This window comes from Raphanus sativus, unplaced genomic scaffold (assembly GCF_000801105.2).
Source record: "Raphanus sativus cultivar WK10039 unplaced genomic scaffold, ASM80110v3 Scaffold0043, whole genome shotgun sequence".
In the NCBI taxonomy this organism is placed as follows: Eukaryota; Viridiplantae; Streptophyta; class Magnoliopsida; order Brassicales; family Brassicaceae; genus Raphanus; species Raphanus sativus.
Window position 1 is genome coordinate 15732 of NW_026615367.1, and position 12049 is coordinate 27780.

The 12049-nt window shown below is 39.1% G+C and overlaps 2 protein-coding genes across 5 annotated transcripts; one reads left to right on the forward strand and one right to left on the reverse strand.

The window, feature by feature from the left end:
* The first annotated feature begins 231 nt into the window (after positions 1–231).
* Positions 232–2684, forward strand: LOC108829945 (replication protein A 70 kDa DNA-binding subunit C-like). The gene is made up of 11 exons (XM_056995779.1): positions 232–369; positions 456–723; positions 810–906; positions 994–1118; positions 1226–1310; positions 1408–1543; positions 1616–1815; positions 1902–2025; positions 2108–2284; positions 2370–2423; positions 2508–2684. Exons 1-11 carry the CDS (start codon positions 232–234, stop codon positions 2682–2684), a joined length of 1581 nt encoding a protein of 526 aa, XP_056851759.1.
* A 4934-nt stretch (positions 2685–7618) lies between these two features.
* LOC130500837 (uncharacterized) lies at positions 7619–10428 on the reverse strand. Of its 4 annotated transcripts, none has more exons than XR_008939366.1 (5): positions 9283–10428; positions 8638–9181; positions 8459–8523; positions 8327–8395; positions 7619–7990 (listed from the first exon to the last, which is right to left on the reverse strand). XR_008939366.1 is itself a non-coding variant. In XM_056995778.1 (5 exons), the coding sequence occupies exons 4-5, from the start codon at positions 8309–8311 to the stop codon at positions 7657–7659; spliced, it is 585 nt and encodes a 194-aa protein (XP_056851758.1). In that variant the 5' UTR covers positions 8312–8395; positions 8459–8523; positions 8638–9181; positions 9283–10391; the 3' UTR covers positions 7619–7656. The 4 variants fall into 4 exon arrangements, 1 of the variants encoding a protein (XP_056851758.1); XR_008939364.1 differs by having other exon boundaries at positions 8061–8395; XR_008939365.1 differs by having other exon boundaries at positions 8061–8395; positions 8459–8558.
* Between the last annotated feature and the right edge of the window lie 1621 nt (positions 10429–12049).

Sequence of the window (12049 nt, forward strand, 5' to 3'; positions counted from 1 at the left end):
AGGTAAATTAATTAGGTGTGTATAGAAAATATTTGTGTATACATATGTTATGGTAATCTATATATTACTTTGAGTGAACTCCAAGGTGAGAATATATGTTATTAATGTCAATATACACGGCATATATGGACTGTTCATTTAGGTTTACATACCTATATAAGTCTCCTTTCATTGTTCACGATATTGCATCTATACACTCGAGAACTGTTTCCTTTTTTTTATTCTACAATAATGGCTGCAATAACTAACGTTTGTGATTTGAAACCATTCAAGTCGATGTGGAAGATTAGAGTTAAAATCATACGTTTGTGGAGACAGTACTCTGCTGCTGCTGGTCTGACTATCGAGATGGTTCTAATCGACTCCAATGTACGCATCATGACTATTTGTATTTTTTCTGTCGCAAAGACTTACTGTATACTAATAGTTCCTATTATTGTAACTAATTTTTGTAGGGTGTTAAGATCAATGCTTCTATTAAGAAGGATCTGGTGAATCAGTTTGAATCGTTTGTTTCGGAAGGGAGTTCGAAGATTCTCATCAACTTCTCACTCACCCCCTCGTGCGGTTCATACCGAATCACCATACATCCATACAAACTTGGATTTCTCTCCACCACTCGCGTGAGGTGTTGCGATGCTCTGCCTGATGAGCTAACTGGTTTTGAACCAGCCAACTACAGGGACATTCTTGATGGTACACTCAATTCCGACTATTTGGTTGGTAAGTAGATAAAAAATATTTCGCTGTAAATATAAAATTTCTTTTTTTTTTTTGGCTCAGCATATGACACATATTGTTTTTTTCAGATGTAATAGGGCAGATTGTGGAGGTGACCCCAATTGAAGTCGTATCGGCTAATGGAAAAGACACAAAGAAAATCACTGTTGAACTTCGGAATGAAAAGTAAATTCCTCTTTATACATTTGGAACCCTATATCTGCTAACTGTGGTTTGATTGTTAAGATTTTTTCTTTGCCTTTTGGGTTATAGAGATGAACGTCTTCCGATGGTGCTTTGGGGTAACTTTGCTACTGATGTCAGTGAGGCTATTGAAAGAAGCGGAGACAGTGCAATTGTTTGTGTTTTGCGATTTGGAAAAATTAAAGTTTGGAAAGGTATTGTATTCGATCTTTAATATATGTCATTCAATGTTTTCTTTCAATGTAGATATAATATCATTTTACAATGTCACTCAATGAGTTCTTAAAATTTTCACTGTCAGACGAGCGTAGTGTGTCAAACGCCTACAACGTTTCAGATGTTGAACTGAATCCATACTTGCCCGAGGTGGAGACATTTCGATCACTGTAGGTTCTTTTTCCAAAGTATATGCCAAACAATACCATATATGTATCTACAAATTGCTTTTTTCGTTTATTAGTGTTTTACTTTTTTTACTTGAAGGTTGCCGAAGGATGAACTTTCATTGGTTGTTGTTCAACCTAAACCGCTTGCGCTGACAAATGGAGGTGGAGACAAAACTGATTTTTTTGTTAACACTCCAAGGAAAACAATTGCTGAGATAATAGCAGCGAATGAGGTGTGGTTTGGCTAATTTTTTTTCAGCGCTGTGTATGTGAAATATCTTACCGATTATGCTTTACTGATGTAGGTTGAGAAGTGTATTGTTATGTGCACTATAGCTGCTATTGATTCCGACATGGGTTGGTATTATTTGAGTTGCAAAGTGTGTTCGAAGAAGGTATTGAAGGTGCCTAATGATCCTATTGACAATGGAGAAGATGATGATGAACTTGGTTTTCACTACTATTGCGTGAAGTGCAAGGTGAACAACCCAAAGTTGATTCCAAGGTAATTACTAGATACTGCGGTTAATTAGTTAATTTATTGCACACGAATATGCCTTGCAAAATTTAAAGAGTTTTTGTTTTTGTTAGATACAAGTTGCATTTGGCAGTTCTAGATAATACCGGCAATGCAAAATTTCTTCTACTCGACAATCTTGCAGTCCAGTTGCTTCATCAACCTTGCCTAGAGCTAACTGGACCGACTATTGAGGAGGTTAAAAATTGTGATATTGTTTAGAACAATGATTGGTCATTCATCATTATGTTTCGTGATATGCTACATGTTTAATTTACAGATGCAAGACCCGGCTGATCTTCCTTTGGCACTCAAAGATTTAGTCGGTAAAACCTATCTCTTCAAGGTTGGTATTAAAAAAGAGAATTACCTATACAAGAGTGGCACTTACAAAGTGATTAAGATCTGCACAAACATTGACATGGTTGCCGAGTTCGAGAACTTGAGTCAACCAAAGGTAGTGAAAAAGAACATATGATTCAGTTTTTATATTCATTACGGCCATTTCGATGATTTTAATAATATTTGTTTTCGTTTTGAAGGGAGGAGTGACTACTTTGGCTTTGGAAAACTCTCTAATTTCAGATGCACCGGAGGTATTCTATTATTTTATTGTTTGACCGTTTGTTCTCGCAACAATGATAAGAATTAGGTATAACACTGTTCTTAATGTATAATAGGGATCCGCAATGTTGTCTGGAGGGTCGTCCCAGGAAGCCGAATTTAACGCACTCACTCCTGCTAAACGCCCAGTACCATCCGTTTACAACTTGGAGGAATACTATGATCAGAATTCTTTGTCAAAGAAATCGTGTTCAGTTCGGATCAAAACAGAGAAGTCTGAGAAAAGTGGCTGAAGGAAGATAGGCATTACAACATTGGTTTAAAGAGGCTTTCGTTTTCATTTGGTGTTTTTATTATATTACGTTTTATTTTTCGTTTAAATGTTTCATGGGAGAGCATGTCTTTCCCGAACTTATATGTTTTTCTTAAATTAATATAAAGCCTCTGTTTTTTTTTATTTTGTTTAGTATGCTTCTATTTGGTCAAAGTGCTTTATATTAACAACATAGATTTTTAAAAAGTAAATTCCTATTTATACGTTAAATTAATACGGTTCCTATGCAATTTTATTTGAAACATGATATTAATTGGTTTGATTTAACAAATGGTATAACCATTTTACACATTATTTCAAATGACCTATGCATAGTCGCACCACAACTTTTTTTTGAGTGGTTGTTTCAGTGTGGTCTATTGTATTTTTAATTTTATTAAATGCATTTTAACTATCTCATGTGCTTCAGAGTTTAGGGCAAAAAATCTTATGAAAAGCCAAATCGAAATTCTCATATACTCTTAATATAAAAAGTGAGTTGGATTTTTACTTGGAGATTACACAAAGAATATAATACGGTACCCCAATTCAGATGAGATTATTCAATTATGCACATATTTACGCTTTCTGTGTCCTTTTTTCTTCACTAGCTTATTACTGTTTAATTTTCTAAGAATTGATTGTATATAAGACTCAAAATTAAAATTAAATTTATCCAAAAATGATTATATGACTTGGAGATTACGCAACTCATTAAAATGTTGCCTTAAAATGTTATCTTCATAATTAATTATTGAGTGTCTTCACCAAGTATTGCTATTTTTTTTTAATTTCCTTTTGTCTACAGAGATATCAAGTTATGGAGATGCAATATTAAAATTTCTTTTCCAATTTAAATCATGTCTTAATTTTCGAGGTGTATATTTTATTTCCAAAAATTCGATGGGGCAAAAATTTTCCCTAATTATTGATGGTTACTATATAATAATCCACCCTTATACTATCGACCTCACAAAGAATACCAGAACGTCAAAACTGATAAACAATGGCAAATTTCGATCCAATCTCTGCTTTGAAACCTTTCAAAACCATGTGGAGAATAAGGGTGACACTACAAGAAAACAGATGTTTAACGAGGGCCATTTTCCTCGTTAATTCCTCGTAAAAGAATATTTACGAGGAATTAACGAGGAAAAGTGTTTCGTCGTTTATCGTCCGTCGTAACAGAACTTTCGTCGCCATTTCCTCGTAGACTATTGAGTCTTTCATTTCCTCGTAAAGACGAAGTTAATATTTCGTCGTAAGTTCCTCGCCGCTATTCCTCGTAAATCACTCGCGGACTTTCCTCGTACAAACCACGTGAATCACGCGTCGTTACTTACACGTAAGATCCTTGAAAAGAAATCCTCGTACATTCCATGTAATATCCTTGAAAAGGTTTCCTCGTAAAATCCATGTAGAATCGTTGAAATATTTTCCTCGTAAGGCTTTCCTCGTAAATTCCTCGGAAATCATTTCGACGTAAATAACTCGTATAATGCCAATTTTCGAATTAGTAAAAATATTATTTGATATAATAATTATTAATTTAATAAAATAAAAGTATTTAAATATTTGGGTTTATAAATAAATTTTAAATAAAATTCAAAAGCAACAAAATATTTTATATATAATTAAGTTTTGGATTTTATAATACATAAACCGAAAAAAACTAAAAAAAACTAAGGCTCGTTCATGGCCTCGTAGAATTCCTCGCTCCTCCTCGTAACATCCTCCTTGTTATTTGTGCCCGATGACTCGCCTGGAATGGGATTTTGTTGTTTCATGTTCCTCAACAAAGCTTCTCATTCCGGGTTTGTGGACGCTATAACGTCGATGAAGGCCTCGAGTCCACTCACACGGCTTTTGGTCGCGCCCAGCTCGGAACGCAACTGAGTGACTTCTTCGGTCCGTCTCTAAGCATAAGACGATGTCGCTCTCGGGACATCATTGACGGAACCGATCCCCAACGTACGTCCCTTTTTCTTAGAGACAACCTTAAAAACAAAAAAAAAATATTTGTTAGTTAAATTTAAAAGGTAAATTTAATGAATTAATAATTAAAAAGATATAATGTTAAAAAATTTACCTCCTCGTAAATCTTATCCACTTCAGTTGTGGATAAGGTAACGGGTAATCCGTCGGCGGACTGCTGGGTCAGCTGAGTCTGGCGCTCCTCAACCCGAGCAATAACGTCGTTGTAGATTAGCTCGGACTTGCCATCTAAAAACTGGCCCGCCTTGTTCTTGTGGGTCCGCTCGTAAAGTTCCGGAAGAGTCGGGAGACGTCCCAACTCTTTGACCTAAAAATATTTAAGAAAATTGTTAGAAATATATTTATATTAAAATTAACACTTAAAAATTATTATCTAATTACATACCATTTGCAAACGGACATCGGCATGGGGTTTTTGGCCCGTAGAGTGTAGCATCGAACCGTTACCGTGCTCGTCTACCGTGTTACGGGCGGCAGCACAAATGTTTGCGATCCTAATGGAGTTGGGATCCTTCCAGTAACGGATGAGGCCGTCCCAAACACCCGTGGTAAGCTCAGAGGGTTTGCCACGGGTGTACCCCTTGACGATCCAGTCGCCCTTCCAGTTGCAAACCGTGTCCGCCAAGTGAACTTGCGCCTTCGCGTAAAACGCCTTCCTCACTCTCTCACTGACCCCGATAGACCAATGATACTTTTGCTGCAAAAAAAAAATTAATAATGTGTTATTTTAAGAAAAAAATATAAAATAATTAATTAATAGAATTACTTACAGCATAAATCTTGAACCACGTCTTTCTGATGTAGATCGGCGTCAACTTCCAGTTTGGATGCGCCATGGAGAAGTAACCTTTAATCGTCTCGTTTACATCTGTCGCAAGACAATTGTCAACCCCAAACCTGGAAAAAATGAAAATTTAAATTATTTAATGAAGTTATAAATTAAAATAATTAATTAAAAATGCACTTACCACAAAGTCCCGTCGGGTCTTTCGGGGTCTATGATTGGTAAACCAGCTCTGCCTGGCATACCAAGAATATCCTCGAAAATGTACTGCGAGAAGGGAACAGTAGGTGGCACCATGAGATCGGAATGAACAGCGGCGGGAATCTCAGGAGGAGCCATCGGAGGAGCTACCGGAGGAGCCACCGGAGGAGCCATCGGCTGAGCCATCGGAGGAGGCATCGGAGGAAAGAAATGCTGAGTCTCGGGAACAGACTCCTGATCTGAAGAACCGGAACCGCCGGCACCTGAAGAAGAACCTGGCGGGTCTAACTGACTACCAGGCTCACCGAACATCTCTATGTAGTGAGCAGTAAGCCTGTTCGCACGAACCTGCAAAAATATATATTTTTGAGTTTATGATCATCAACAACTAAAAATCTATCAACAATAATTAAAAAATCTATCTAACGAACATAAAATCCGTAAACCTATATAAATTCCCTAAACTAACCACCTAAACTAACGACCTATCTAAATTCCCTAAACTAATTATGGGGCGAGGAAATTACCATTTTCGAAGGAGAGAGGAATGGGAGAGGAGTTGGAGACGAAATTGGGAGGAAATTGAGTGGAAGTTGGGACGAATGGAGAGTGTGAGGTTGTATATATAACTTACGAAGGTCTCGCAATTTTCTCGTAGAGTTACGAGGAATTAAAGAGGCCTGTCTTTCTGTTCCTCGTAAAAACCTCGTAACCTTACGAGAAAATTGCGAGGCCCGTCCCAAATCAAACGAAGAAATAGCGAGGCCCGTGTTTCTATTCCTCGTAAAAGCCTCGTAGATTACGAGTTTTTAACGAGGTAAATTTCTAAACCTCTAAAATCGAAACCCCAAACCCTAAACCCCATCTTTCTTATATTCTACCTCAAAATATATCTTCCTTTTAACCTCAATATCTTCTTAACATTTCAAACCTCAAAATTTAAAACCACAATTATTTAAACTTCTAATATCAATCTCTTCTTTCTAATATAAACTTATACAAAATCAAATTATTTATTTAAATTTTTTATTTTGCAACAAAAATATAATCTTTTGAAGATTAATATAATCTTTTCAAAATTATAAAATTATTAATGGGGTTTGGAGTTTAGGATTTAGAAACAGAAAGCCTCGGTAATTCCACGTAAGCTTACGAGGTCTTTACGACGATTATGTCTTACGTGGAATTAACGAGGCCCGCGTTTTTCTTTTTTCTATTTTTCTCGTTATTTCGTCGTAAACTACGAGGAATTAACGAGGTTTGCTTTCTAAACCTCTAAAATCAAAAACCCCAAACCTTAAACCCCATCTTTCTTATATTCTACTTCATATATTCATAACATATCTTCCTTTTAACCTCAATATTCTTAACATTTCAAACCTCAAAATTTATAACCACAATTCTTTAACTTCTAATATCAATCTCTTCTTTCTAAAATAAACTTATACAAAATCACATTATTTATTTAAATTTTTTATCTTGCAACAAAAATATAATCCTTTGAAGAAAGATGGGGTTTGGGGTTTAGGGTTTAGGGGTTTAGACAACATATCTCATTAAAACCTCGTAAACCCACGAGGAAATAACGAGGAAATAAAAAAAAAACAGAAAGCCTCAGTAATTCCACGTAAGCTTACGAGGTCTTTACGACGATTCTGTCTTACGTGGAATTAACGAGTCCCGCGTTTTTCTTTTTTTTTTCTATTTTCCTCGTTATTTCGTCGTAAACTACGAGGAATTAACGAGGTTTGCTTTTTAAACGCCTAAAATCAAAAACCCCAAACCACAAACACCATCTTTCCTATCTTCTACTCTTCATATTCCAATCCCAAACCTCAATCTTTTATTTTTTCATTCAAAACCTCAAACCTCAATATATTTTTTTCTTTATAAACATTCCCAAATTCATGATTAAAATAATCGAATCACATGCATTAAGTCTGAAAATCAATCATATTAAAACACAAATACATCAATCGGATACATTTTCGTCATCACTAGAAACATCATCATTTTCATTAAACTCGTCTTCAACAGCTTCGTCTGTGCCATCGTCGGTAAGATCTTCATATTCATGATTATGCGGATCAATGAGAAGAATGTCATCAATTTGTTGTTCAGGTTCCTCGACTTCATTTATCTGTTCTTCTTGCAATGGTGGTTCTTCTCCACTAATGATTCGTCCTCGAGGTGTAACTTTGATCACGGATAACCAATTTATTCCCGATTCTCTCATCCGAGGGTATGAAAGGTAGCTAACTTGATCTGCTTGTGAAGCTAAGATGAAAGGCTCGAATTTGTTGTACCTGAAAAATAAAGAAAACATAGAAGTAAGCTTATTCTGCTCATGTATGCCAAATAAAGAATTTGTTGTACCTTCGTCCACCATTGACATCAACTACACCGAATTTGTTAAACCGAACACCTCTGTTGACGACGGGGTCGAACCACTCACATTTGAAGAGGACGCATTTCAGCTTCAATATCCCTGGAAATTCCACTTCAATAATCTCTGTCAAGATACCGTAGAAATCGGTTTCCCCTTTCACACATATTCCATAGTTACTGGTCGCCCGCTGTCTACCATACTCATATGTGTGAAAAGTATAGCCTCGTGTGAAATACATCTGTGAGGTGGTGACCTTTACATGTGGAGATTGAATTACTTCATGTAACCACTTAGGATAATCTGCATCGTCGTCAAAATCAACCTGCAAAAACAAAGTGAACGTTAAAATACATATCATTTATGAATAATGACGTTCAGTTAATACCTGATTCTTCAACCACTTTATAAAGTGTTGATCTTTCCTTTTGTCTACGTCAGTTGTGGATATACCTTAGAATGTTTCTTCGACTTGTGAAACAAATAGGCTGTAAAATCACATTTTATATTAATTAATATTTGGCAATTATATATATGTGTTAATTTATATGTGTCCATTTATGTTACCTTTCAAAATAACGAATCAATGGATCCTCACAATTGAGTAGAATATAGGTGTGTGCACTATGAGCGTCTTCTTCACTCGACCACCAAACCTCTTTTGATTTCCCACCCAGTCGCCCAATCTGGCTAAAGATGTCTGGAACACCAGCAACTGCATATGTTGGTGCGACACCACCATCATCATATCTCCTTGGAGCTCTTTTCCGGGTACGTACTTTTGACGCAAAGTAGTACGATGTGAAGTGAGAAGTTTCTTCCGTCAAATTTCCAGCAATTATAGAACCTTCAACCTTTGCAAGGTTCTTTGCTTTTCCCTTCAAATATTTCATGGCTCGCTCATACTGATACATCCATTCGTAATGTACAGGTCCACGAAGCAATGCCTCATATGGGAGGTGCACAGCTAGATGCTCCATGACGTCAAAAAACCCAGGAGGAAATATCTTCTCCAAGTTGCACAATAAGATGGGAATGTTCTCTTGAAGCTGTTCCACGACTTCTACTTTAAGAGTGCGGGTGCTCAGATCCCTGAAAAATGCTCCAATGCCTTGTATATTCCAAAAACAATTATACACATTATTAGTCATATATTATTTCAAACTAAATCATTATATATAAAATTACTGCAATATATAATATATATAGTACCTGCAAGTGCTTCATGTACGTTTGTAGGAAGTAGCTCCGCAAAAGCAAAGGGAAGTAGTCATTGCATAAAGACATGACAATCATGACTCTTCATCCCGGAGAACTTTTGACCCTTTTCAACGCATCTAGACAGATTTGAAATATACCCATCGGGGAATTTCACTTCTGATGCTACCCAGTTGAACAACACCGACTTTTTTTCTGAAGACAATCTGAATATCGGAACAGGAACTTGCCCATTGCTGTTTATATGTAACTCACTTCTTGAGCAAATATCCGGCAAGTCTAACCTCGATTTTATGTTGTCTTTTGTCTTCCCCGGGACATTCAATATTGTATTCATGATGTTCTCAAAGAAATTCTTCTCTATATGCATCACATCGAGGTTGTGGCGCAGAAGAAGATCCTTCCAATATGGAAACTCCCAAAATATACTCTTCTTGTGCCAGTTGTGATGAACACCGTAAGAATCAGGCATATTAGGGGGGACATGCCAATTACCACCACGAGGAACTGTTTCCAAAGCTCCATAGTAATCGAGTTGCTTTTCAGTTTCTTCTCCAGTTAAATATGGAGGAGGAGTGTCTCTCACAACCTTTTTGTGCCTAAACAATGTCTTGTTTCTTCGGTACGGATGGCCAATGGGAAGAAATCGACGATGACAATCGAACCAACTTGTCTTCCTTCCATTCTTCAGTTTAAACGCATCTGTCGCTCCATTACAGTATGGACAAGCTAATCTCCCATGTGTAGTCCATTCCGACAACATCCCATAGGCAGGAAAGTCACTTATGGTCCACAAAAGCATCGCTCGCATCGTGAAATTCATCTTCGTTGAGCAGTCATACGTCCTCACCCCAGTTGACCACAAATCCTTCAACTCTTTTATCAGGGGTTGCAGGAAAACATCCAGCGACCTTTTAGGATGTTTTGGACCAGGTATTAATATGGTCAAGAATCGCAACTCCCGTTGCATGCACATCTCTGGTGGCAGGTTGTATGGCGTAAGAAAGACTGGCCACAATGAATATTGTCTCCCTGACATTCCGAATGGACTAAATCCATCTGTGCATAATCCGAGATACACATTCCGGATATTGCTAGCGAATCCGGATATACTTTGTTAAAATGTTCCCAGGCTCTTGCATCTGATGGATGTTCATTCTCACCATCCGTCTGAGTATGCTCGGCATGCCATCTCATCTTTCCGGCAGTCTGCTCTGTTGGTACAATCTTTTCAATCTGTCTGTAATTGGTAGGTACCACATCCTTGGTACGGTACCCTATTACGTCCCCGTCTTGCGGCTTGAATCGTGGCTTCTTGCAGAATTGAAATTCTTCTAACTTCTCATCATTTCCCCAGTAGATCATGCAGTTGTCGATGCAAACATCTATCATCTCCGAAGGCAACCAAGACTATAAACTAGTTTCTGAATCTCATAATAAGAATCAGCAGACACATTGTCTTCCCGGCAAATACTCTTTAAAACAAGTCTGCCCATTCATTCATGCAACTTTCAGGTAGATTGTGATCAGTTTTAATATTCATCATTCTAGCAGCCAACGACAATTTAGAGAGACTTCTCTACAATCATTGTAAAGTGTGTTGATTCGCCGCATTTAACATTTCATAAAACTTTTTTGCATCTATGTTAGGTTCTTCATCTTCATCATGAGCTACGAATGCATCAGTTACCATATCATGAACCCTATCAAAATCTACCATCTGCTCCTCCTGATGGTAACTATGTTTATGCAAATGATGAGCAACCGGTTCTTCCTGAAAATTGCTATTACTATACTACTAGCTTTGTTGGGGTCAAATAGGTCAAGACGAAATCAATGTCCGAAAGTCTCGGAAAAACATTAGAGTAACCTCGAGAGACTAATTGTTAATCAAGAAACCTCGGGAAAATATTAAGTTCGAGATTGATCATCTCGAAATCAACTGCTAGAAACATTTTCTACACAAGGGAAAAGCCTACGGAAAACTAAAAACCAAAAAACACGCACAAACCGAAGGAAACGAGCAGCCGACTCCGGACATGGCCGTGGCCGCCGGGCGGCTAGCCCCGTGCTGGCCGTGGCGCCGGCGGCTAGCGCCCGTGCTGGCCGTGGCCGCCGGCGGCTAGCGCCCGTGCTGGCCGTGGCCGCCGGGCGGCTGCCCCGTGCTGGCCGTGGCCGGCGGCGGCTAGCGCCCGTGCTGGCCGTGGTCACCGGGCGGCTAGCCCCGTGCTGGCCGTGGCCGCCGGCGGCTAGCGCCCGTGCTGGCCGTGGTCGCCGGGCGGCTAGCCCCGTGCTGGCCGTGGCCGCCGGCGGCTAGCGCCCGTGCTGGCCGTGGCCGCCGGGCGGCTAGCCCCGTGCTGGCCGTGGGCCGGCGGCGGCTAGCGCCCGTGCTGGCCATGGCCGCCGGGCGGCTAGCCCCGTGCTGGCCGTTGCCGCCGCGGCTAGCGCCCGTCCTGGCCGTGGTCGCCGGGCGGCTAGCCCCGTGCTGGCTCGGGTCGTCGGACGGCTAGTCTTCGTGCGTAAGTTCTAGGCCTCCGGGTCGCCAGAAATCCGTGTTTTGCGACTTTCCAAGATCCCGCAAACAAAAACTCCTTTTCCTGCTCCAAGATTCCAAAGAACCCGTAAGACGTCAACGGACAGGAAGACTTCGTATAAAACGGTGATGGTTATCTTAAAACACCATGTGCCTCAGCAATGGATCGAAGATCTTCCGAAAGACTCGACATCCAAGTAGGAGCATTCTTTCAAGGAAAATCGTAGA

What these genes read in the sequence shown, in the direction of transcription:
- LOC108829945 (XM_056995779.1), top strand. Translation starts at nt 232, where the DNA reads ATGGCTGCAATAACTAACGTTTGTGATTTGAAACCATTCAAGTCGATG. An exon ending in GTGGAGACATTTCGATCACT is followed by an intron (nt 1,311 to 1,407) that starts GTAGGTTCTTTT and finishes TTTTACTTGAAG; the next exon opens with GTTGCCGAAGGATGAACTTT. An exon ending in AACCCAAAGTTGATTCCAAG is followed by an intron (nt 1,816 to 1,901) that starts GTAATTACTAGA and finishes TGTTTTTGTTAG; the next exon opens with ATACAAGTTGCATTTGGCAG.
- LOC130500837 (XM_056995778.1), bottom strand. Translation starts at nt 8,311, where the DNA reads ATGTATTTCACACGAGGCTATACTTTTCACACATATGAGTATGGTAGA. An exon ending in GATGTCAATGGTGGACGAAG is followed by an intron (nt 7,991 to 8,060) that starts GTACAACAAATT and finishes TTTATTTTTCAG; the next exon opens with GTACAACAAATTCGAGCCTT.